Genomic DNA, 23,100 nt, shown 5'->3' with positions numbered 1-23,100 from the left:
TAAGTTTCATCCTTGAATTTCAGAGAATTGACATTAATGTACATTTTTTATATACTTTTGATTTCGAAACATTTTCAAGAACCATTCACTCCCCGACTTCAAAATACAATTCCACTTTTTTTTTTTTTTTTTTTTAAACTTTTGGGTTTAAACTCCAAAACTTTCATGCAGTTTCTATGCCCAATTACAATTATATAGATCTGCAGTCTTAACAAGTTTTTAAGACAACCTTGAGAAGGTCACAAAGCCTAACAAATCTGTACCCAGAAAACTTTATAAGATAATCTAAAGGTCAGGAGTGTCAAAAGTATTATATTGAAAGCCTGGCCTATTATTACATCAAATACACCAATACGATTACAGTAAAACTCCACAACATTGAAAAATAAGAGTTCAGTCAAACTACACACCATGAGTCAAACTACACATGAGTCAAACTACACACCATGAGAAACTTGTACTTTCAGAAATGTTCACCAAAAAAATTTGCTTAAAATTGTTTTCCAAAAGTGATTATCACCTTATGATTGTTTTTTCTCTATCTGACACAGGAATGTAAGAAATATGCTAAAAAACTATTTCATGAATGCATAATTACATCATCAATGTACACAAATAAAGCCTTAATTCTAGAATATAACTTTAATACTCTGATAAAATTTTAATTTGTAAAGGAATTTTAATTTCCAAACACAATTCCGTTATTTCTATAATTTTGATAGCCATTGATATGCAAAGTTTGGTTGTAAGTTACTTACTGCAATTAACATTATCAAGAGATGAATAGCAACATTTTACTAAAGCGATGAGAATAAACTCATTTGCTTGTTTAATCATTCCAATCAGCGAGTACTAAACCATTATATGATAAAATGACATTAACATTTCTTACCAAAGGAATTTTCTGCTTCACCTCCATTTAAATCTTTTTCTTGTTGTTTCATTTAAAATGTAACATTTGTTTTATTTACGCTTGACCAGACTTATTTACACTCGACCAGACTGACCGCTGCTCAGTTCTATGACCTACCTCCTCTGGACGACACATCTCGTGGCCCTCAGGTCCAGTGATACCATTATCTATCATCTCCTGGGATTTCTAAATGAAAAATAAACAAAAGGATTTTATTTTTTATTTCTTCAAGAATGTATTACAAAATCATCAATTAATAGTAACAATGTGATCTATGATCCTACTGAGCCTAGTGATGTTTTTTTTTCATTTCAGAACATTCTATTTTAAAGGTCTCTTGTACAAAAAGAATTGGGCAACAGGCACAGTCTATGTAAGCCATCTCCTTACAATATATTTACAAGTGCATATACATCATATTGCTAGTATTTATAGTTAACAGATATATCTTAAATATTTAATATGACATTATTTATATAAATCTTAGTCATTATATCTACTAATTGTTACAATTATTATCATTGATACAAGATCAAGAGAAGTCCGTCAGCTGGCGAGACAGGAACTGGTGACTAGCACAACAGTGAATAGAAATGTGATTTTATGGTTCTACCTCTGCAATTAAATGTCCGTTTTCAGCGTGGACCATGCCAATTGCTCCAAGTTCTCGACACTTCATGAATGTCTGGTACACTTCGTGATCATCCAACATGAACACATCCTTGTACGCCAGGAACACTTTGAAAGAGTTCACACCTGTAACACACAAGAACGGTAATTAGGGTCAGAATCACTGTTCTACATGTCATTATAACATCAAATGAACATACTAAAGATTTTCATGGGGTCACACAGTGAAATAGTTTTAATGACATTTGCCCTTGTGAATAATGACTAATTACAGAAAAACAAAGAACCATGTTACCCTTCCCCAAGGCCAATAGATATATCATTATACCAAAATGGAACAATAAAACGGCAGTGAAGATGATAAGACTTGTTCGCCATTGTTGTCATCAGTTTCATTGTTTTATTGTCACAGAGGTAACCAGACAACATTGTAGTAATATTCTGACCTTTCTCTTTACACAGGACCTCCATCTCCTTGGCGACCTGGTCTGACCACCATGTGACCCCGACATGAAGCGCGTAGTCGCAGCAGACCTTGCCATCAGCCCAGCTCCTCCACTTGTCATAAGCTTCCAACAGTGATACGTTCTTCTGGTCGAGGACGAAGTCAACTGTAAAGGTCGAACACATTAAGTTAGGCAAATAGACAAATAAAAAGGTCAAGTGAAACAGTTAGACATCAAGTACATTTCTGGGTACAGTATGGCTTGAATTGTGAAGGATAATACATATACAGGGCTAGACAATAAGGGTAGCAAGATAACCTGAGGCGAGTGAAATCTCCAGATAACCTGAGACTAGTGAAATCTCCAGACAACCTGAGACTAGTGAAATCTACAGATAACCTAAGACAGCTGGACAAAATTTGATATTACTTATCTTTTTGAATAATATTGGGTTAGAGGAATTTGCACATGGACAATTTAAAATTGGAATTTACTACCCCAATTGACTAGTGGTAATAAAAATTAATTTCTAGACCAGTAGTAGTAGCAGACTAAGACATGCTGTAAATTGTACGTGCATATTCAAATGTACTACCACTGGCCTGTGGTTATATGTATGTACTACCAATGGCCTGTGGTTATATGGGGAAATGGGGAAATGTACTACCAATGGCCTGTGATTATATGGGGAATTGTACTACCAATGGCCTGTGGTTATCTGGGGAAATGTACTACCAATGGCTTGTGGTTATATGGGGAAATGTACCACCAATGGCCTGTGGTTATATGGGGAAAGGTACTACCAATGGCCTGTGGTTATATGGGGAAAGGTACTACCAATGGCCTGTGGTTATATAGGGAAGTGTCCCACCAATGGCCTGTGGTTATATGTATGTAATACCAATGGCCTGTGGTTATATGGGGAAAGGTACTACCAATGGCCTGTGGTTATCTGGGGAAATGTACTACCAATGGCCTGTGGTTATATAGGGAAGTGTACCACCAATGGCCTGTGGTTATATGTATGTAATACCAATGGCCTGTGGTTATATGCGGAAATGTACTACCAATGGCCTGTGGTTATATTGGGAAAAGTACTACCAATGGCTTGTGGTTATATGGGGAAATGTACCACCAATGGCCTGTGGTTATATGTGTGTACTACCAATGGCCTGTGGTTATATTGGGAAATGTACTACCAATGGCCTGTGGTTATATAGGGAAGTGTCCCACCAATGGCCTGTGGTTATATGTATGTAATACCAATGGCCTGTGGTTATATGGGGAAATGTACTACCAATGGCCTATGGTTATATGGGGAAATGTAAGTAAATTTTATTTTCAAGATCATATACTGTACCCAGGTATTCATAAAAGCATAAAAATGATGATCATATGTTGATTGTAACAAGAGAGAAATCCTCATTCCAAAATATCTTAAACCATTATTTTGACATTTAACATAGTGTAAATCTATTGCTGAAGACATATACTTCATAGTATGAGTGTGTAATCAATCATTTCCATTTCTTTTAATTAAACTTATTTTGTTTGGCTTGGGAACTTGCAACTGTAAACAGCAAAGCAATTCCAAACATAGAAACTGGATTAGGACGGGTAATCTGTCAGTCTAGCACAGTTTATTTAACTCTGTACGATTGTTTGTTTGTTTGTTTGATTTTGTTTAACGTCCTATTAACAGCTAAGGTCATTTAAGGACGGCCTCCCCTGTGTGCAAGATGCATGCGTGTTGTGTATGTGTGTGTATTTTGGGAGGCTGCGATATGTTCGTGTTTGTCTTCTTGTAATAGCGCGGAACTGATGCCGACTTTATAGTGCTACCTCACTGAAACATACTGCCGAAGACACCCAGCAGGACGCCCCACCCGGTCACATTATACTGACAACGGGCGAACCAGTCGTCCAACTCCTTATTTGCTGAGCGTTAAGCAGGAGTAGAAACTGCCATTTTTAAAGACTTTGGTATGTCTCGGCCAGGGGACAGAACTCTGTACGAATCATGGTATTCTATATGATAAGTCTGAGAAATTGCTTCTATGATCTGTATCACGTTTCTATTGAAGGGACAGCCATTTATCTAGCTTGTAATGATGTCATCGCTAATACACAACTGCAAGATTTTTTTTTTGGATTCACATATGGTAGAGATAGATTAAATAGCAAGAGGCAATCACTTTGTGCTCGGACACATCTGTAACAGTTTTCACATAACCTCCATAACATTTTTTTTTGTGAAAATATTTCATTCTTTGCCACCACACCCATTTACATTACAATGCTAATCGCAACAACAGCCGGGAGATGACGGCTTCCTCTGCCACAACATATGACCGCTCAGCCTCTGAATCATACGGTTAGGATCAATACCTCGAGTAACACGACAGTGCTACACCCACTAGAGGAATGGTTGTGCTGAGTCAGCACTTTCTATAATGGCCTGTGAATATTTCTGTCTGTATATTTTCTTTAATGTCCCCCATAAGCTGATACTTCCCAAATGGCACTTTATACCAGTGCTGGAATATATCTTTTCTAGACTAAAACTTCCTGTTATTATTTCTAGTACACATACATACGGTAGATCATTTAAGCTAAAACTATCTTATTTTATGGAAGTTCATGGTGTTTAGGGTTTAATTAAATTACCAGAGCTGTAATTTTTTTCTGATTTGGCATGAGTATATTACCCAAAGCACATAATAACTCTTGACTGGAATTCATCAATATCTATGAAATCATTCTCCAAAATGTAACCTTACCAAATATGTACAAATTCTGTTGGTCCTACGACCTGGACCGAGCCCTGTAATATGCAACTACATCCCAAGTTTGACTGAAATTCACCATGATGTAGGAAAGTGTTCAGAAAGCATGGGCCAATCATTATTGTGGATTTAAGATTAAGTTCATCTTCAAACTTTGCAAAGTATTACTATTATACCCAAAATTTGCCTGAACTCCAAAAACTAGTTGTTGAATTAAGTACAAGTAATTGTTGAATGCAAGGACAAATTGAAACCAATTTCCTGTTTTTCAAAAACATGGTAACAGTTAAAATGCCAGAAGAGATCCGATCAATGAACTGAATTATCAATAGTTTGTAATAAAACATTTTTCACAAGCACATACTGTATACTGGGAAACTTGCCCAGTCAAATATTCATCCTTCCCTGGTAAAATCTGTATATGCGGAGTGTTAATTTTGCCCTTCACATGCTATTATTATACAGTATAGGGTAAACTGTGTACTTATATTCACTGTCGTAAAAACATTCTTCCTATTGCGAAGGGTGAAAAGGGTGAAAATTAAATTGCAGCGAAACATTTCCCGGTAAACTGATCAGATAAACTCATTAACTGTAGTAATGATGTGTTTACCGTATCTCAAACTAATAAACTATTTCCCTGTAATACTGCGGGTATATCTCTATAATGATTGACAGGTAACCTTTTTACCAGGACTAATGGCCAGCTATGTAACATTCTGTGGCCTGTTATTCCCCTGTCCGACACCTGTGGAATCACTAGAGTTTGGATGTAACACCTCTGACCCATACAGCTCCACCTCTCAAAGTGAGGCATGCTCTATCACTGCCACAACTAGATCTAAATAGGACACTAATCGAGGGGAACAACATGTATCTACACAAAACGTTTCTTACTCCAACAGGTGTGTGTGTTTATTATCTATACAATACTATGATGTGTGTGGCGGAGGGTGGATAAAGCACCCATATAGACTTCAGCGATAGTCATCTCCCTCAATGGTAAGTTAATGGGCTGATGACTCCCAGGCCTTATCACTGTACAACACACACTCGGGTCACAGAATTCACAGGTAATTCAGGATTTCACAATGAGACTTTTCAGTTAGTTTCTTGAATGAACAACATCCATATATAGTGTATCTAACATTATAAATCTGATGTAATCACACTCAAATCAGACGTGTTCATGTATAGAGATAATCAAGTCCTTTTCTTGAATGAACAATCTGTATTTATCATTTCCTTGATATACGATCAGTGAAAACATCAACTCAATCTTTTCCCAGTTATCTTTGAATAACAAGAGGCCCAAGGGCCTTAGCGGTCACCTGAGTTATATCATAGATACTGGTAGCTTTATTTTATTGTTAAGATGTGATGTGGAAATCAGCATGTAAACTAAGTGAAATACAATACTTGTCATGTCATCAATGGATAAGAATTTGAAAATATTGGTAAATGTTCCCTTTGGGGCCCCGCCCTAGCCCCTGGGGATGGGGCAGGAATCCTAATTTTACAAAGTAAAACTCTCATTTACCCAAGATGATTCTGACTAAGTTTGAGCAATTTTCTGCTGAAAATGGATAAAATATATACCGAAAAGTGTTATTTCCCTATATAAACTATATTAAACGTTAACCCCTCCCCAAGGGAGAACGGATAGCTCGGGGTCCTGATATTTTCAATTTAAATAAAGCCCCTGATGATCTTTCTTTCCACGTAAAGAAAATCACTGTAGTACCTCTGAGTCTGGAGAAGAAGATTTTTGAAATATTGGATAATTTTCCCTTTGGGGCCCCGCCCTGGCCCCAGGGGTTGGGGTAGGAATCCCAATTTTACAATTTTGAAGCCTCATCTACCAAGGATGATTCTGACCAAGTTTGAAAAAAATCCATCCACTGGTTCTTGAGAAGAAGTTGAAAATGTAAAAGTTTACGCACGACGGACGACGACGGACGAAAAGCGATTGGAATAGGTCACTTGAGCAAAGCTCAGGTGACCTAACAAGTATATTTCTGAAGTATATAGGCTTAGCACAAAAGGTAAAAAGAACTTGTTTGCCCATTTCTTTTACAATTAATATTTCATACTGAAGCATCAATGAGTACTAAGAATGTAATCAAACAACATGATGCATATTTTCCCAGAATTCCACCCTGCTTTTACATTGTCACATTACACTTATCTTATAACAAAGAGGAGAGATTTGTGTCAGAAAACAGATTAATAAACGTCACATTTCAATAGAGTTACAGGTATGCCACTTGTACTTTTATATAATCTATCATCATATCGTTCCTGAACTTTAAATTCAGTGTTGTTGTCCCATCATATAGTTCCCTCTTTTCCTTCTAAATGGACATTCATTTATCAAATCAGTTTTAATGATCAATTAAGCTCACAATTAAGAAATTCCTACACCGATATTTCCTGATTCAGAATAACGAAGTGCTAAAACAAACTAGAAATATGTCAGAATGACATGAAAGTCACCCCATCATTCTGTAAGACGATTTTCCGATAAATCATTGACCAAGCTACAACGGATATATTTCCACCTGTCAATCAAAATAGTAAACAATTTCCAGGTGTAAATACATACATGCTGTTCAGGTAGCCATAGCAACACAGGGAATTAATAGGAAAGCATGTCGCAAATGTAACGTTAGCGTTAACCGACACCTCGAATACGGGGAGATCTGCGCGCTGCACCTGGCATGGGCAGAACATGTAATTGGAATATAACGATGTTGTTTTCTTAACAATAAGTTTCTGAAAAGATTCAATCTTATATAAGGATAAATCTTCTACTATTTTTTGTTATGAAATACACTTTTCCAATTAGTTTTCTGATCGTCTGCAAATCCGACTGAATCGGTCATCGATATCGGCAGAATGTGTACTGTATGCTTAAAGGCAGTCACTCCGACGAGGACCGCCAACAGCCGAATTCGCAAGACATGAAGAACACCTAACAATTGTGATATCAGCAATTCTCCTTCGAAAAGAAAAGATCGGAATGTATTTGGTGGTTTTGAACCCGTTGATATTTAATTTTCAAACTCAAACTTTTATCATTATCGGTTCTAAGGTTTGATTATTTCATCTTAATGAAGAACTTAAAATATGTCGTTTATTTAACTTATTCACCCCTGAAGACACATTTGAACTCTTCCAATTCAAAAGTTTGAATAGTTCCTTATGAAATTTCAGGGATTTAAAGATGACTAACAGTTATGAACATTTGTTTCCTCCTTTTTTCATTGAGCAATTCCTAAATAAGGAAATGTATATTGCACCAGTCGAGAGAATGTGCGGGTTAGTTTAGTCTATGAGCTACTATTGAACTGTGATTGTTTGCCCCTACTCTCTGACACTAGGAACAGCTAGTCACTTACTGATCATGGTTGTTCCTCCGGCCAGGGCCGCTTTAGTTCCACTGTAAAAATCGTCCACAGCAAACGTTCCCATAAACGGCAACTGCATGTGTGTATGTGTGTCGATACCACCTAAAACATATAAGATATCAATGTTACATATATAAACGGTAACTGCATGTGTGTACGTGTGTCGATACCACCTAAAACATAAAATATCAAGGTTACATATATAAACAGTAACTGCATGTGTGTATGTGTGTCGATCCCACCTATAACATATAAAATATCAAGGTTACATATATAAACAGTAACTGCATGTGTGTATGTGTGTCGATACCACCTAAAACGTATAAAATATCAATGTTACATATATAAATGGTAACTGCATGTGTGTATGTGTGTCGATACCACCTAAAACATAAAATATCAAGGTTACATATATAAACAGTAACTGCATGTGTGTATGTGTGTCGATACCACCTAAAACATATAAAATATCAATGTTACATACAATATCAATACATACTGTGAAATCACTAATTTTCAATGGGTTCTATGCTGGGGTTGTTTTTTTTTAATTTCGTGGGTTATCTTCCCCCCACGGATTCATAGGTCCACAAAGTAATTATAAGTTTGAAATAAAGCAATTCTTCTTTTTTTTTAGTGGTTACTTGAATCCACAAATTCATGTACCGACAAAAAGTTGTTTTGTCAGGAAACCAAGAAATTTGGGCCCCACGAAAACATCTGATTTCACAATAATATCAATGTAACTAATATATAGTATCAACATAGTAGACATGTATGATATCAATAGTTTATATAGGAATGCAAGATATAATGTCAATATACAGGTATGATACAGTTAAAGTATGGGCTTTACATATAGCAAATTTCTAGTTCCAATAGACTGGGTCTAATTTCTAGTTCCAATAGACTGGGTCTAATTTCTAGTTCCCATAGACTGGGTCTAATTTCTAGTTCCCATAGACTGGGTATAATTTCTAGGTCCCAGACTGGGTCTAATTTCTAGTTCCCATAGACTGGGTCTAATTTCTAGTTCCCAGACTGGGTCTAATTTTTAGTTCCCACAGACTGGGTATAATTTCTAGGTCCCAGACTGGGTCTAATTTTTAATTCCCATAGACTGGGTCTAATTTCTAGTTCCCAGACTGGGTCTAATTTTTAATTCCCATAGACTGGGCCTAATTTCCAAGAGAAAGTTGAAAGAAATAGGACTGGTCAAGAAGAAACAAGAATTTGCTTAAGCTGAGAAAATCACAGATTTTAACTGTTTCAGTAAAGTCATGCAAGCTATTTTTAAATGCAATATTAATTGCAAGTTGCATCTGCATTTCCACTAATGTCTGTGTTGATGATGACCTGACTGATAATCTGAAGATTAAAAGCTGAAGTCAAAGACAAATTCTGCCCCTCCCACCACCTCTCCCTCACCACCTGATGGGCAGATCATTTCCGTAACTAACCAGAAACTGTTGTAAAGGGGTTTTAGTTTTTTCAGATTAACTCCCTGGAAGGGATGACTAAATACATCCTTTCCCTGGAGAAGAAGTATGATAAATGATTCTATCAATGCTATAGACAGTATACATGTAAGTATATCAATATGTTTTAATACAGATGTAATACATATCTGTATATGTCACTAATGCCATAGATCTAGAGCAATACTTTACATAACTTAGAGCTTTGACAGCACTAGTACCTCCAGGAAACAGAATCAAAAGGTGAAATTATAACCTTAAACATGTTTGATGAAATATTGGAAATTGTTGTTTTAACAATAAAGACAGCATTGAAGATAAATAGAGCGATTACCGATGTTACATCATCAACATTCAAATCGTTTTAAGGAAACTATAGCGATGTCTTCACTGACAGAAGTTATCTACTATTACATATACTTAGGTACATTGACAGATTTGATCTACCGTAACCAATATGGCACACTTTGATACATATCTACCTGTCAAGTACAGTTAAATAGGCAACAAAGGTTTAAAATACATGCCGTGTTTGTTTTTGGTTTTTTTTCACAAAAAAATGTCATGCGATTCACCAAGATATAATTTACTTAGACCAGAGGTCTCAGAACTGGATCAGAGGCATATTGTTCTACACGTGTATCGCTGTATCAGATAAACTTATGCCTAAGGAATTTGTGACAAAGACGGTCAAATAAAGGTTTGACAGACACAAAATACTGACAAACATGCTACACACGATCAAACTATCTGTCCTAGGAGAATACTTTGACATGTAAAACTATACAATCTTAGGTGTTCCGGAGTTACCTGTACAGGTAAATAAGACATACCTGGTATAATGAGTTTGCCGCGGGCGTCAATCGTCCTTGATCCCCCAGGAATGACCAGGTTGTTACCCACCTGTCTGAAATTGACAGAATTATTCTGGTTATCTAAACATATCAACTGGACAATCAAATTATATTAATTAACTCAACAATCTAGTGTTTATATCACTAGCTAGCGCAGTATACAGATATCAGGTGTAACATTATAATGTTATATTGGTTATGTTACATTGTATGATGATATTTGTTACTGAGTTGACTTAGTAACAGCTTGATGACTTTAACTTGTAACTAGTTTTTTTGTTTGATGACTTTAACTTGTAACTAGGTTTTTTTGTAACTATTTTTTTCTGTTTCTTTGTGTTTTTGTTACTGCATGCTGTTTTTGTTACGGCATAAAGTTCGTTTCACTGGCATTTTATTTTACACTTTGAATTGTTTTTCCGTTTCCAAATATTTCATACATTATGAAAGTAATATACACTTACTTGATAATTCCATCTTCAATATAGACATCGGCATCAAAAGAATGGTCATCGTTCACTATTCGTCCACCTTTGAGAAACAGTCTTGACTGTGCACTCTACAAAATACAAAATTGAGCAAAAATAAGTAATAAGGTCTAATGATTTTCACTATCACATGCATAAATCTATATATGGCCAGGTCAGGTACACCTGGTATCAGTAAATACAGGTATGCAGTACCTAAGTATAATTAATTCAGGTAAATTTATCCTAAGGTATAATTTAAATGAAAGACAGTCAATTATTCCCTTTCATCCGGTGTCAGTCAGCGCTGAATTTTGATGGAGTGTTCTTCAATATTTATAAGAAATTAAAAAGTGTGAATGAACATTATTTCTAAAGCATAAATGAAATTGATTTCCATAGGTCACAAAATGATATTGATATATGTGCTTTAAATTAAAACCCCTTTCCATATATTCTGAGTGTACTTGTATACTGATGTACATGTTATAAACACTTCATGTACAACACCACATGCTGCCTTGCTTTTTATTAAGACACATATACCCAGTATCTATCAATTACTTGCAGTGAGTTAATTTGACAGGCTCTTTACAAATATACATTATAAATATATGTATAAGAGTCATAAAATGTATACCAGTACATATATTTACTTAATATGACTGAGGCCCCTTTTCAAAGTCAAATAACACACATAATGACCCCATCTTTTTTAAAGGTCTTATTTCCACACAGGAGCTGTGAAAAAATAGTTGTACAGAAATTATCAATAATATTGATCAGGTGAACCGAGGTGAAATCTAAAGACACCATCTGAGTTATTGTATACTTAAGGGGCAACAGATGTTGCTGATCTATTGACATACATCACCTATTGTAGTTATAATACATATATATATCTCACATAAGGTACATATGTAGTATTTGTCCTTGAATACAACATGTGTGCAACCAGTTACTGTTGGTGATTTTATATAAACGAGAACTGTTTACCAACAGTGTAATACTCTGTACAAAGTTTACACCTGTCTAACGAGAACTATTTACCAACAGTGTAATACTCTGTACAGAGTTTACACCTGACTAGAGAGAACTGTTTACCGACAGTGTAATACTCTGTACAAAGTTTACACCTGACTAACGAGAACTGTTTACCAACAGTGTAATACTCAGTATGTAGTTTACACCTGACTAACGAGAACTGTTTACAAACAGTGTAGTACTCAGTATGTAGTTTACACCTGACTAACGAGAACTGTTTACCGACAGTGTAATACTCTGTACAAAGTTTACACCTGACTAACATGAACTATTTACCAACAGTGTAATACTCTGTACAGAGTTTACACCTGACTAACATGAACTATTTACCAACAGTGTAATACTCTGTACAAAGTTTACACCTGTCTAACGAGAACTATTTACCAACAGTGTAATACTCTGTACAGAGTTTACACCTGACTAGAGAGAACTGTTTACCGACAGTGTAATACTCTGTACAAAGTTTACACCTGACTAACGAGAACTGTTTACCGACAGTGTAATACTCTGTACAAAGTTAACACCTGACAAACGAGAACTATTTACAAACAGTGTAATACTCTGTACAAAGTTTACACCTGTCTAACGAGAACTTTTTACCAACAGTGTAATACTCTGTACAGAGTTTACACCTGACTAGCGAGAACTATTTACCAACAGTGTAGTATTCAGTATGTAGTTTACACCTGACTAATGAGAACTATTTACCAACAGTGTAGTACTCAGTATGTAGTTTACACCTGCCTGGAACTGGCTTGTTCATTCCTACCACAGACCTACATACAATGGCTATAGTTCTCTAAAGTGCTGACCTTGCCATTATGACGAGGAAGGACAACTCACTATGTGTTCCTTACACAGACACCACCAGTCCTTGCACTGGTGTTCTTCTCCCTTCCCACACTTCTTCTCACCAGCCCCGTCCTTAACACTGCCCTCAGCTTCTGTAGCAGAGTCAGTATTAGCCTTGGGAGTGCTTTCTCCCTCGGCGATTGTATCCCTCATACCATTGTCATCAGATGTGTCAGCAGCATTAGACATTACACAGCACCCTATACCACACTTATACAGATCTTATCCTTCCTTCAGTTCCTCAACAGTGTATCAATGAATGTTGATGAACATAACAGATGGAGATTATATATGTGGTGCTCTCTTGAACAAGGGCTATCTAATTGTGTAAGTGCATGTGTCCAGAACACAGGAGAATGTCCCTTCTGAATCCTTCCGCTAACAGTTAAACTGCAACCAGTGTGTGCATCGTACGGCGTTGCAATGCAAAACATGTACATCACTGTGGAGTACCAAGTAAAGGCAGGTGCCTTTAGGAATTGATCATGGCTGATCGCTGTTGTGGACTGTAATATCGAAGATGTATTAGTCACCAAATGAATTTTAACGATTTTGCTGCAACATCTGATAGTGTCTGCAAGCTACATGTGGCGCCTTTCACCTCAACGAGTTTCTTCCCACACTTGCAGACAAACCAATACATTCACTAATCAATGACAGCTCAATCAATAATTCATTTCAAACTGTGCATCTGTCTACAAATACTCCCAGTAAGCCCTTTATACCCACAGTAACTGTGCATTTGTCCTCAAAGACTGTCAGTAAGCTTTTTGTACCTACACAAACTGTACATCTGTCTACAATAACTCTAAAACAGCTTTTTCGTATCTGTAGAAAAAGTATTCTAGTTTTTATGAAGAAAAGCACATATTTAATAGTTCATGGTTTAGTCTACTTAGCTCTAAGGGACATCTTGTTGAGATAATGCAGAAACAGTTCACAAGTCAAAATGAAAGGGTAAAGAAAACATTCCGGTTTCACACTAGAGGCTTTATTGTGAACAGGTCATCCGTAACTTGGTCCTGAGGAGTCCTGAATATCTGTTCAACAGGAAATGTCCCGGTATGATTACCCCTGATGTGACTGGAACAAAGTCAGGTGAAAAGTAACATTGTCTATGGGTGACCCACCTCCACTGAGAAAGAATTTGTGGTAAAATATTCCCATTCCCCATCCCTTCACCCCTAGGCAGCCGAAATATCACATACATGTAGAGGACTAGACAGCCGAAATATCACATACCCGGTACATGTAGAGGACTAGACAGCCGAAATATCGCATACCCGGTACATGTAGGGGAGTAGGCAGCCGAAATATCACATACCCGGTACATGTAGGGGAGTAGGCAGCCGAAATATCACATACCCGGTACATGTAGGGGAGTAGGCAGCCGAAATATCACATACCCGGTACATGTAGGGGAGTAGGCAGCCAAAATATCATATACCCGGTACATGTAAGGGGAGTAGGCAGCCGAAATATCACATACCCGGTACATGTAGAGGACTAGGCAGCCGAAATATCACATACATGTAGAGGACTAGGGAGCCAAAATAGCACATACATGTAGAGGACTAGGCAGCCGAAATATCACATACCCGGTACATGTAGGGGAGGAGGCAGCCGAAATATCACATACCCGGTACATGTAGGGGAGAAGGCAGCCGAAATATCACATACCCGGTACATGAAGGGGAGTAGGCAGCCGAAATATCACATACCCGGTAAATGTAGGGGAGTAGGCAGCCGAAATATCATATACCTGGTACATGTAGAGGACTAGACAGCCAAAATATCGCACACCCGGTACATGTAGGGGAGTAGGCAGCCGAAATATCATATACCCGGTCCATGTAGAGGACTAGACAGCCGAAATATCATATACCCGGTACATGTAAAGGACTAGACAGCCGAAATATCACATACATGTAGAGGACTAGACAGCCGAAATATCATATACATGTAGAGGACTAGACAGCCGAAATATCATATACATGTAGAGGACTAGACAGCTGAAATATCATATACCCGGTACATGTAGGGGAGTAGACAGCCGAAATATCACATACATGTAGAGGACTAGACAGCTGAAATATCACATACCCGGTACATGTAGAGGACTAGGCAGCCGTAATATCATATACTCGGTACATGTAGGGGAGTAGACAGCCGAAATATCACATACCTGGTACATGTAGGGGAGTAGACAGCCGAAATATCACATACCCGGTACATGTAGAGGACTAGGCAGCCAAAATATCATATACCCGGTACATGTAGGGGAGTTAGACAGCCGAAATATCATATACCCGGTACATGTAGAGGACTAGACAGCCGAAATATCACATACCCGGTACATGTAGAGGACTAGGCACCCAAAATATCATATACCCGGTACATGTAGGGGAGTAGACAGCCGAAATATCACATACCCGGTACATGTAGGGGACTAGACAGCCGAAATATCACATACCGGGTACATGTAGGGGAGTAGACAGCCGAAATATCATATACCCGGTACATGTAGGGGACTAGACAGCCGAAATATCACATACCCGGTACATGTAGAGGACTAGACAGCCGTAATATCATATACCCGCTACATGTAGAGGACTAGACAGCCGAAATATCATATACCTGGTACATGTAGGGGACTAGACAGCCGAAATATCACATACCCGGTACATGTAGAGGACTAGGCAGCCAAAATATCATATACCCGGTACATGTAGAGGACTAGACAGCCGAAATATCATATACCCGCTACATGTAGGGGAGAAGACAGCCGAAATATCATATACCCGGTACATGTAGAGGACTAGGCAGCCAAAATATCACATACATGTAGAGGACTAGACAGCCGAAATATCACATACCGGGTACATGTAGGGGAGTAGACGGCCGAAATATCATATACCCGGTACATGTAGAGGACTAGACAGCCGAAATATCACATACCCGGTCATGTAGGGGAGTAGGCAGCCGAAATATCATATACCTGTAGAGAACTAGGCAGCCGAAATATCATATACCCGGTACATGTAGAGGACTAGACAGCCGAAATATCATATACCTGGTACATGAAGAGGACTAGACAGCCGAAATATCATTTACCCGGTACATGTAGAGGATTCCGGAGCAAATGAATATTGAATCTTCGATCATACAAAAATCTACTGCCTTTCTCAAAACTACAAGAAATCTCCCTGTGATTTAATGTTGTAAAATAATACAAAAAACCTAAAACAAATTTACAAATAAATGCTTGTTTGTTATGACAGTTTGTGTATAGCAGACATGAGAAAACCTGTAAAACGGCGTGATATTTTATTATATAAAGGTATTTTCAATGGAACATTCAAATTTTGCAGGTATTCATGGCATCAAGCACATTAAATTCTGAAATGTGTAAACATTTGATGTTTATCTTGTCACACGTACGTTGTAGAATGTAGAGGCAATTAAATAACAAATTTTGGATGATTTTTTTTTTTGAAGTTGTAAAACGCAGTATAAGAAAATCAATTTCACAACAGAACGTATTGCCTTGGAATACTAGTGATTTTACAGCTATTCAGTGGTATCAGGAAAGGCTGGCTTCCATAGCAACATGAGGATAATTTGGACCTGTTGCTTGCAAATATCAATAATGTCTAGACAGAGTGGTAGGACTGCATATATATATAGAGCTCTCCTGATCAATGGCTCAAACGCACATTGTCAGGGTTCAGACCACCTCACAAAATGACCTTTGACCCCTGGACACGAGCTAGGAGGAGCCAGTAGCTATATAGATGGTCACACAAAATGCAGGTTTCTGCCAGTGATGCGGTATAAATCAGGGCTAATTTACATAATAAATGTGGTGCACACTATTGCACATTAAAACGTTGGAAAATACTGCTAGCATGACAACATTACGTAATGTTTTCAGTATTTCAGAAAAAAACGTATTCCTGGAACTGCATGCAAACAGGAGCAGCTAGCTATTGCATCATTATAGATTAAATATTCAGAATTAATTATATTTCAATATTAACAAAAAACCTTACCGGCTCATAATGTCTCATGCATACAGGTATTGTCTCTTCTTTCACTTTCACCAACACACTGGCTAGTCGATGTTTGACTAATGATAGACACATTTTCTTTGGAAACACAAACCAACACGGAGCCCTTCAGTAAAGTTTCAGTTAGACATTAAAATCATCCTGCATGTTCTATTACATATTGATTGCCGTTTTCTGTATTTCCAGGGAGTAGTCTCGACACAACCAAACACTCCGGATCAAAGCTAGGAACTGAGTCATGGAAAGGCTGCCATGCTGCAGTCCCAAGCAGGCGTCTGTCAGGTCCATCCAACAATGAAGCTGGATCAGCACTTACATTTAATCAGATACGATAATAAAGAATTGGAATTGTACCTATTTACATAGCATTTGGAATTGAATCATTTTTTGCAGACATCATGCCAGCTATAAGCTGATTGCCATTGAGGTCCTAAATATATTTTTCATTCTATTGTCTTATTTATGAACACATAACTCTCTAAGTCCAAGCAGATTTCACCTCTTTTCTTTCAGATTATATAACTAAGCTAAACTGAAGGCAGTACCTAAACAACTTTGAGGTGCTCGCAGACATACAGGGTAAACTGCAGACAAGGCTATATTTGATGAAAATGGTGACTAAGTGAGTTCTTTTTGTTTTTATGTTTGAAACCTTTTAATAAACCCACATCATTGGCCATGTTTTTGTGTCTTTTTACAAAAGGCTTCATGGCCATGGCTGTATGGTACAAATTTCCATGCATGCACTGATAAAATAGTAACCATAATGAAATTATGAATATTATCAACTGTGCCTGTTCACGTGTCACTGAAATACAAGGAGCATTGGGAGAAATAAAGTCAGATGCCGTTTCTCATGTGTTTTGTAGAGTAAATGACAAGGCTATCCCGGGGGCCCCCACTGATTAACACTGCCAGCACCAGCCAGCTAACAAATCTACCTGGAAATCAATTACTGACTCATCCATTACCTAATCATGTAATCAACCAATTCATCACAGCTTTGAACACACAGTGCTTGAAGGTCGACGATGAATCAATATTGTTTGAACCGTGGGTTAAATGTGTCACTGGACCAGCAGCCATTGTTAGCTTGGTGCAGTAGAGCAAAAAGAGGTACCAGCAACTACATTCTAACTATGTATGCAATGAAACAAGATGCATTACTGTTCTTTTGACTGCAGCAGACAGAATGCTTCTCAAGCAGTCATTGATTTAAAATCAAACATCTTCCAGATTTTAAGAGTAGAATCAAGATAATCTGTGATAAATAGTTTAACGACACTCTTGAGCCATATATCCCTAATGTCAACATCTGCATTCTACTACAGGTATATACTACAGGTAGGACATTAAAATACTTTCTACGTTAGTGCCCTGTGAGATGAAATTAGCCGCACTAGCTTTTGATCAGCCCAAAATTCTAATATCAATATTCTAATATATTTCTAGAAATAAGGAAATTATTTTTCATATTTAATACAACATTCCATGATGATAACCACAAAATATTGCAATGCCATATCTATGTAATTAATTAAAATATCAAACTGTATTTACAAAATATTGAAACAGCTGAATTCCTCTGAATCGATTACATTTATCCTAATTTTAACATTCCATTCTGTACATCTACATAATATATGTTAAACGCAGGGCCAATATATATATATATACCTAATACAAGTTCTAAATACAGGTATATATACAGTAGCTATATACGTGTATTACCGAGATAGTTGTATAGCTATACCTGTATTACCGAGATAGTTGTAAAGCTATACATGTATTACTGAGATAGTTGTATAGCTATACCTGTATTACCGAGATAGTTGTATAGCTATACATGTATTACTGAGATAGTTATATAGTTATACATGTATTACTGAGATAGTTGTATAGCTATACATATATTACTGAGATAGTTATATAGTTATACATGTATAACTGAGATAGTTGTATAGCTATACATGTATTACTGAGATAGTTGTATAGCTATACATCTATCTCAGTAATACATGTCTAACTATATAACTATCTCAGTAATAAATGTATAGCTATACATTTATTTCTGAGATAGTTGTATAACTATACATGTATTACTGAGATAGTTGTATAGCTATACATGTATTACAGAGATAGTTGTTTAGCTATACATGTATTACTGAGATAGTTGTATAGCTATACATGTATTACTGAGATAGTTGTATAGCTATACATGTATTACTGAGATAGTTGTATAGCTATACATGTACTACTGAGATAGTTGTATAGCTATACATGTATTACTGAGATAGTTGTATAGCTATACATGTATTACTGAGATAGTTGTATAGCTATACATGTATTACTGAGATAGTTGTATAGCTATACATGTATTACTGAGATAGTTGTATAGCTATACATGTATTACTGAGATAGTTGTATAGCTATACATGTATTACTGAGATAGTTGTATAGCTATACATGTATTACTGAGATAGTTGTATAGCTATACATGTATTACTGAGATAGTTGTATAGCTATACATGTATTACTGAGATAGTTGTATAGCTATACATGTATTACTGAGATAGTTGTATAGCTATACATGTATTACTGAGATAGTTGTATAGCTATACATGTATTACTGAGATAGTTGTATAGCTATACATGTATTACTGAGATAGTTGTATAGCTATACATGTATTACTGAGATAGTTGTATAGCTATACATGTATTACTGAGATAGTTGTATAGCTATACATGTATTACTGAGATAGTTGTATAGCTATACATGTATTAGCGAGATAGTTGTATAGCTATACATGTATTATCGAGATAGTTGTATAGCTATACATGTATTACCGAGATAGTTGTATAGCTATACATGTACTACTGAGATAGTTGTATAGATATACATGTATTACTGAGATAGTTATATAGCTATACATGTATTACTGAGATAGTTGTATAGCTAGACATGTATTACTGAAATAGTTGTAAAGCTATACATGTTTTACTGAGATAGTTGTATAGATATACATGTATTACTGAGATAGTTACATAGCTATACATGTATTACTGAGATAGTTGTATAGCTATACATATATTACTGAGATAGTTGTATAGCTATACATATATTACTGAGATAGTTGTATAGCTATACATGTACTACTGAGATAGTTGTATAGCTATACATGTATTTTCCACTGAATAATCTATAATACACAGCTACTACCTGTAAACATTCCTCCAGATCTTCACAACACAATATACCTAAAGCATGGCTCTAGGAGGTTTTAATGTCGCCATCAAACTAACAAAATTAGCATAATATATGCAATTGATGGTAAAATTGTACCATATAGTTTTATGCCTGGGGGTTAGCCTATATTTAAAATTCTTCAATTTTTAAATTCTCAATGTCAATTGTTCAAGACTACCATTAACATATAAATATTAAGTATGTATATATTCATATACTAGTAGTAAAATGCATGTGTTCATAAATTTGTCTAACTGATGTTTTTCTCAAAATCTTAAAATCAACTGGATACTGGGATGTTTTTCTCAAAATCTCAAAATCAACTGGATACTGGTGTTCATTACATGTCTTTCCTGTAAGGTACTCTGTAGCGAAATGACAGGTAGACAGGATATTTCTGACAGAAAATCAATGATGAACATCACTTATACTCACAGAAAACGGCATGACTAGACCCAGTTTTATCACTTTCCAGATACAGATGGAGCTGTGTTGGTGTAGCAAAAAAATCTCCCGAAATCATCATCATCATAAAAAGCACAAACAAATCATATACTTTAGAACTGACAGCCACCAATACCACTACCCACCATGGCCAGTTCCTTGATTTGTTTCATGTCCAACAGCACTATATATTAAACTTAGTCAGCTTACAGGATCTAAAGTGTAAGACTTTATATCAAATGTAAGCTGACCATACTTGATGTCAACTGTAAGAATCTTAGATCTGATATAAAGCTGAGTTACTCTGGGTCAGAGAGTAATATGTACATGTACATGTATAGTTAGCTTTACAGATGACCTTGTAGCAAAGGTATACATATGTCCAAGACTCCAAAGCATGCCAATAGTGCTGTATCTCAAGAATGGGAATTGTATAAAGGTAGCCTAATGTGTTTAAGTTGACAATATATCATGGAGAGTAAGACATCAGTACAAGCTTAGGTTACAAGTACAAAATGTAAGCTAACAGTACTGACTTGTCCTGATCACAAGCTGTGTCCTATCTTTATTTCTCCCTTACAGTCCTCCACTGTAAAAACTGTATGGCCTAAAAAAAACTTCCAAAACATTTAAGTCTGCTTGTTTGTGTAGCTTGTAATTTAATTACCATAGCTCTTTCCCCCCCTTATTGTACATAATACTTTCAGTTAAACATTGACAAGAAAAGTGATTTGAAGGGGTGATTATGTAACCATGTCCTTTTTTATTTGATATAAATTTGCATTTAGAACATATTAAGAACCGTTAAATTTACTTTAGCTTACCTAGCTATATAAATGGGCTCTGTCAAATATACCTGGACACAAAACTACAATACAGGTCATGATCAGAGACATCAGATAAAATAAGCAGATTAACAAGAGAGTTACTTCCCTTGAACTCCCCCTATCTACATGTAATGAAAGTTTCCTCTTGGAACCCCTCAGTCCAAGATAAAGATTTTGAAAATTGTTCCCCCAGGAGCCCCCGATTGATTTTCTTGGCCTAGTATATCACCAAAGGCATTTTTCTAAGGAGCATTAAGGGGAATGTGTACAAACCTTATCCAGACCTCTAGTAAAACTCAATCTAACAGCTTGATACCTATAGCTGTGCTTTAAACGATATTAGCCACACCTTCCACAGGGGATTGTAACATCTGCCAGTCAGAGACCCACATAGCACAAAATCTCACCATATCATTGGAGTCAGCCTGTCACTTTCTTACTGGTATCATAGATGGATTACAAACACAATATAACAACGATAATAGCCTCATTGCTTAGCTACTATATGGCTATAGAGTGGTGAGCATGTTTTCTTACAGTAAATATGTCACTGTAAATTTATTACAAGCCCATCATTCTGTATTAAGATCATTAGATGTGAAACAAATCTACGTACCAGTAATTCAGCTATACACACCTAAGATGTTCAGCTATACACACCTAAGATGTTCAGCTATACACACCTAGATCTTCAGCTATACACACCTAGATGTTCAGCTATACACATATACATGTTCAGCTATACACACATACATGTTCAGCTATACACACCTAAGATGTTCAGCTATACACACATACATGTTCAGCTATACACACATAGATGTTCAGCTATATATACATACAAGTTCAGCTATACACACATAGATGTTCAGCTATACACACATACATGTTCATTATTTGGCTGTATACACATTTACATGTAAAAGATTGCAACACACTCAACGTGTAATTAATTGTCTATAAACCAGGTAAGTCAAAAGGTACAATAAAGCAATGTTTAATTGTGATTAAACTTATATCACTACTATAGGACCGCTACAAGGAAAGAAGTGTAAGACATAGCTAAAACAATTTAAACTCTGCACACCCCTACAATACAACCTCAAGAATCATTGACATACATGGTATATAGCACCAAACACAGGACAATGAAATCACACCTGTGTTATATTACAAAATTATACAGCTGAATCTCCTAAAGATAGTTATATACCGGGGGAAGGGGAGACAAGAGAAGTCACAATTCCTTCCTTTGTAAGACTTCTATTCACAAGTATATACCTTTGACTATGTCCTGACCCACAATACAGTTCTATATCTATCAAATAGGTTATCAATGCTGACATTAGAAAGGAACATGGGAAAATATGACTCATACAGAGATAGCAAGCTAGTGCTTTAAGTGGTTTATACATTGGTCAACTCAGAACAATCATGTGACTACAATGTATTTTATATGATTTCCATGTCAATACATTAAGAAGACACTGTATATGGGATAAGGGAGAGGTGTTAAGGGTTTGGTTAGGGTATAGGGGGTTTGATTAGGGGGCAGGGAGGGGTTAACAGTTGAGTGAAGGTATAGGGGTTTGTAAAGGGGGAAGTTACGGGTTAATAGTTGATTGGTGGTAA

General features: G+C 36.5%; 1 protein-coding gene across 7 annotated transcripts in view; it reads right to left on the bottom strand.

Annotated features, from left to right (window-relative positions):
• The window catches only part of LOC110441743 (dihydropyrimidinase-like), a 113,269-nt gene that overhangs the window by 15,697 nt on the left and 74,472 nt on the right, over nt 1–23,100 (bottom strand). For 5 of the 7 annotated variants that reach the window (XM_021484982.1, XM_021484981.1, XM_021484980.1 and 2 more), the window contains 6 exons: nt 10,982–11,076; nt 10,497–10,570; nt 8,177–8,287; nt 1,990–2,154; nt 1,527–1,669; nt 1,031–1,099 (listed from right to left, as the gene is read on the bottom strand). In XM_021484982.1, coding sequence (XP_021340657.1) covers nt 1,031–1,099; nt 1,527–1,669; nt 1,990–2,154; nt 8,177–8,287; nt 10,497–10,570; nt 10,982–11,076 — 657 coding nt within the window. Of the gene's footprint in view, nt 1–1,030; nt 1,100–1,526; nt 1,670–1,989; nt 2,155–8,176; nt 8,288–10,496; nt 10,571–10,981; nt 11,077–12,871; nt 13,085–16,932; nt 17,189–23,100 lie in introns of those variants that run through there. The other 2 variants (XM_021484984.1, XM_021484983.1) reach the window with 2 other exon arrangements.

The sequence above is a fragment of the Mizuhopecten yessoensis genome, unplaced genomic scaffold, assembly GCF_002113885.1.
Source record: "Mizuhopecten yessoensis strain PY_sf001 unplaced genomic scaffold, ASM211388v2 scaffold716115, whole genome shotgun sequence".
NCBI classification, from domain to species: domain Eukaryota; kingdom Metazoa; phylum Mollusca; class Bivalvia; order Pectinida; family Pectinidae; genus Mizuhopecten; species Mizuhopecten yessoensis.
The sequence above is the reverse complement of the archived record's forward strand: the minus strand, read 5'-3'. Positions and strand labels throughout refer to the sequence as shown.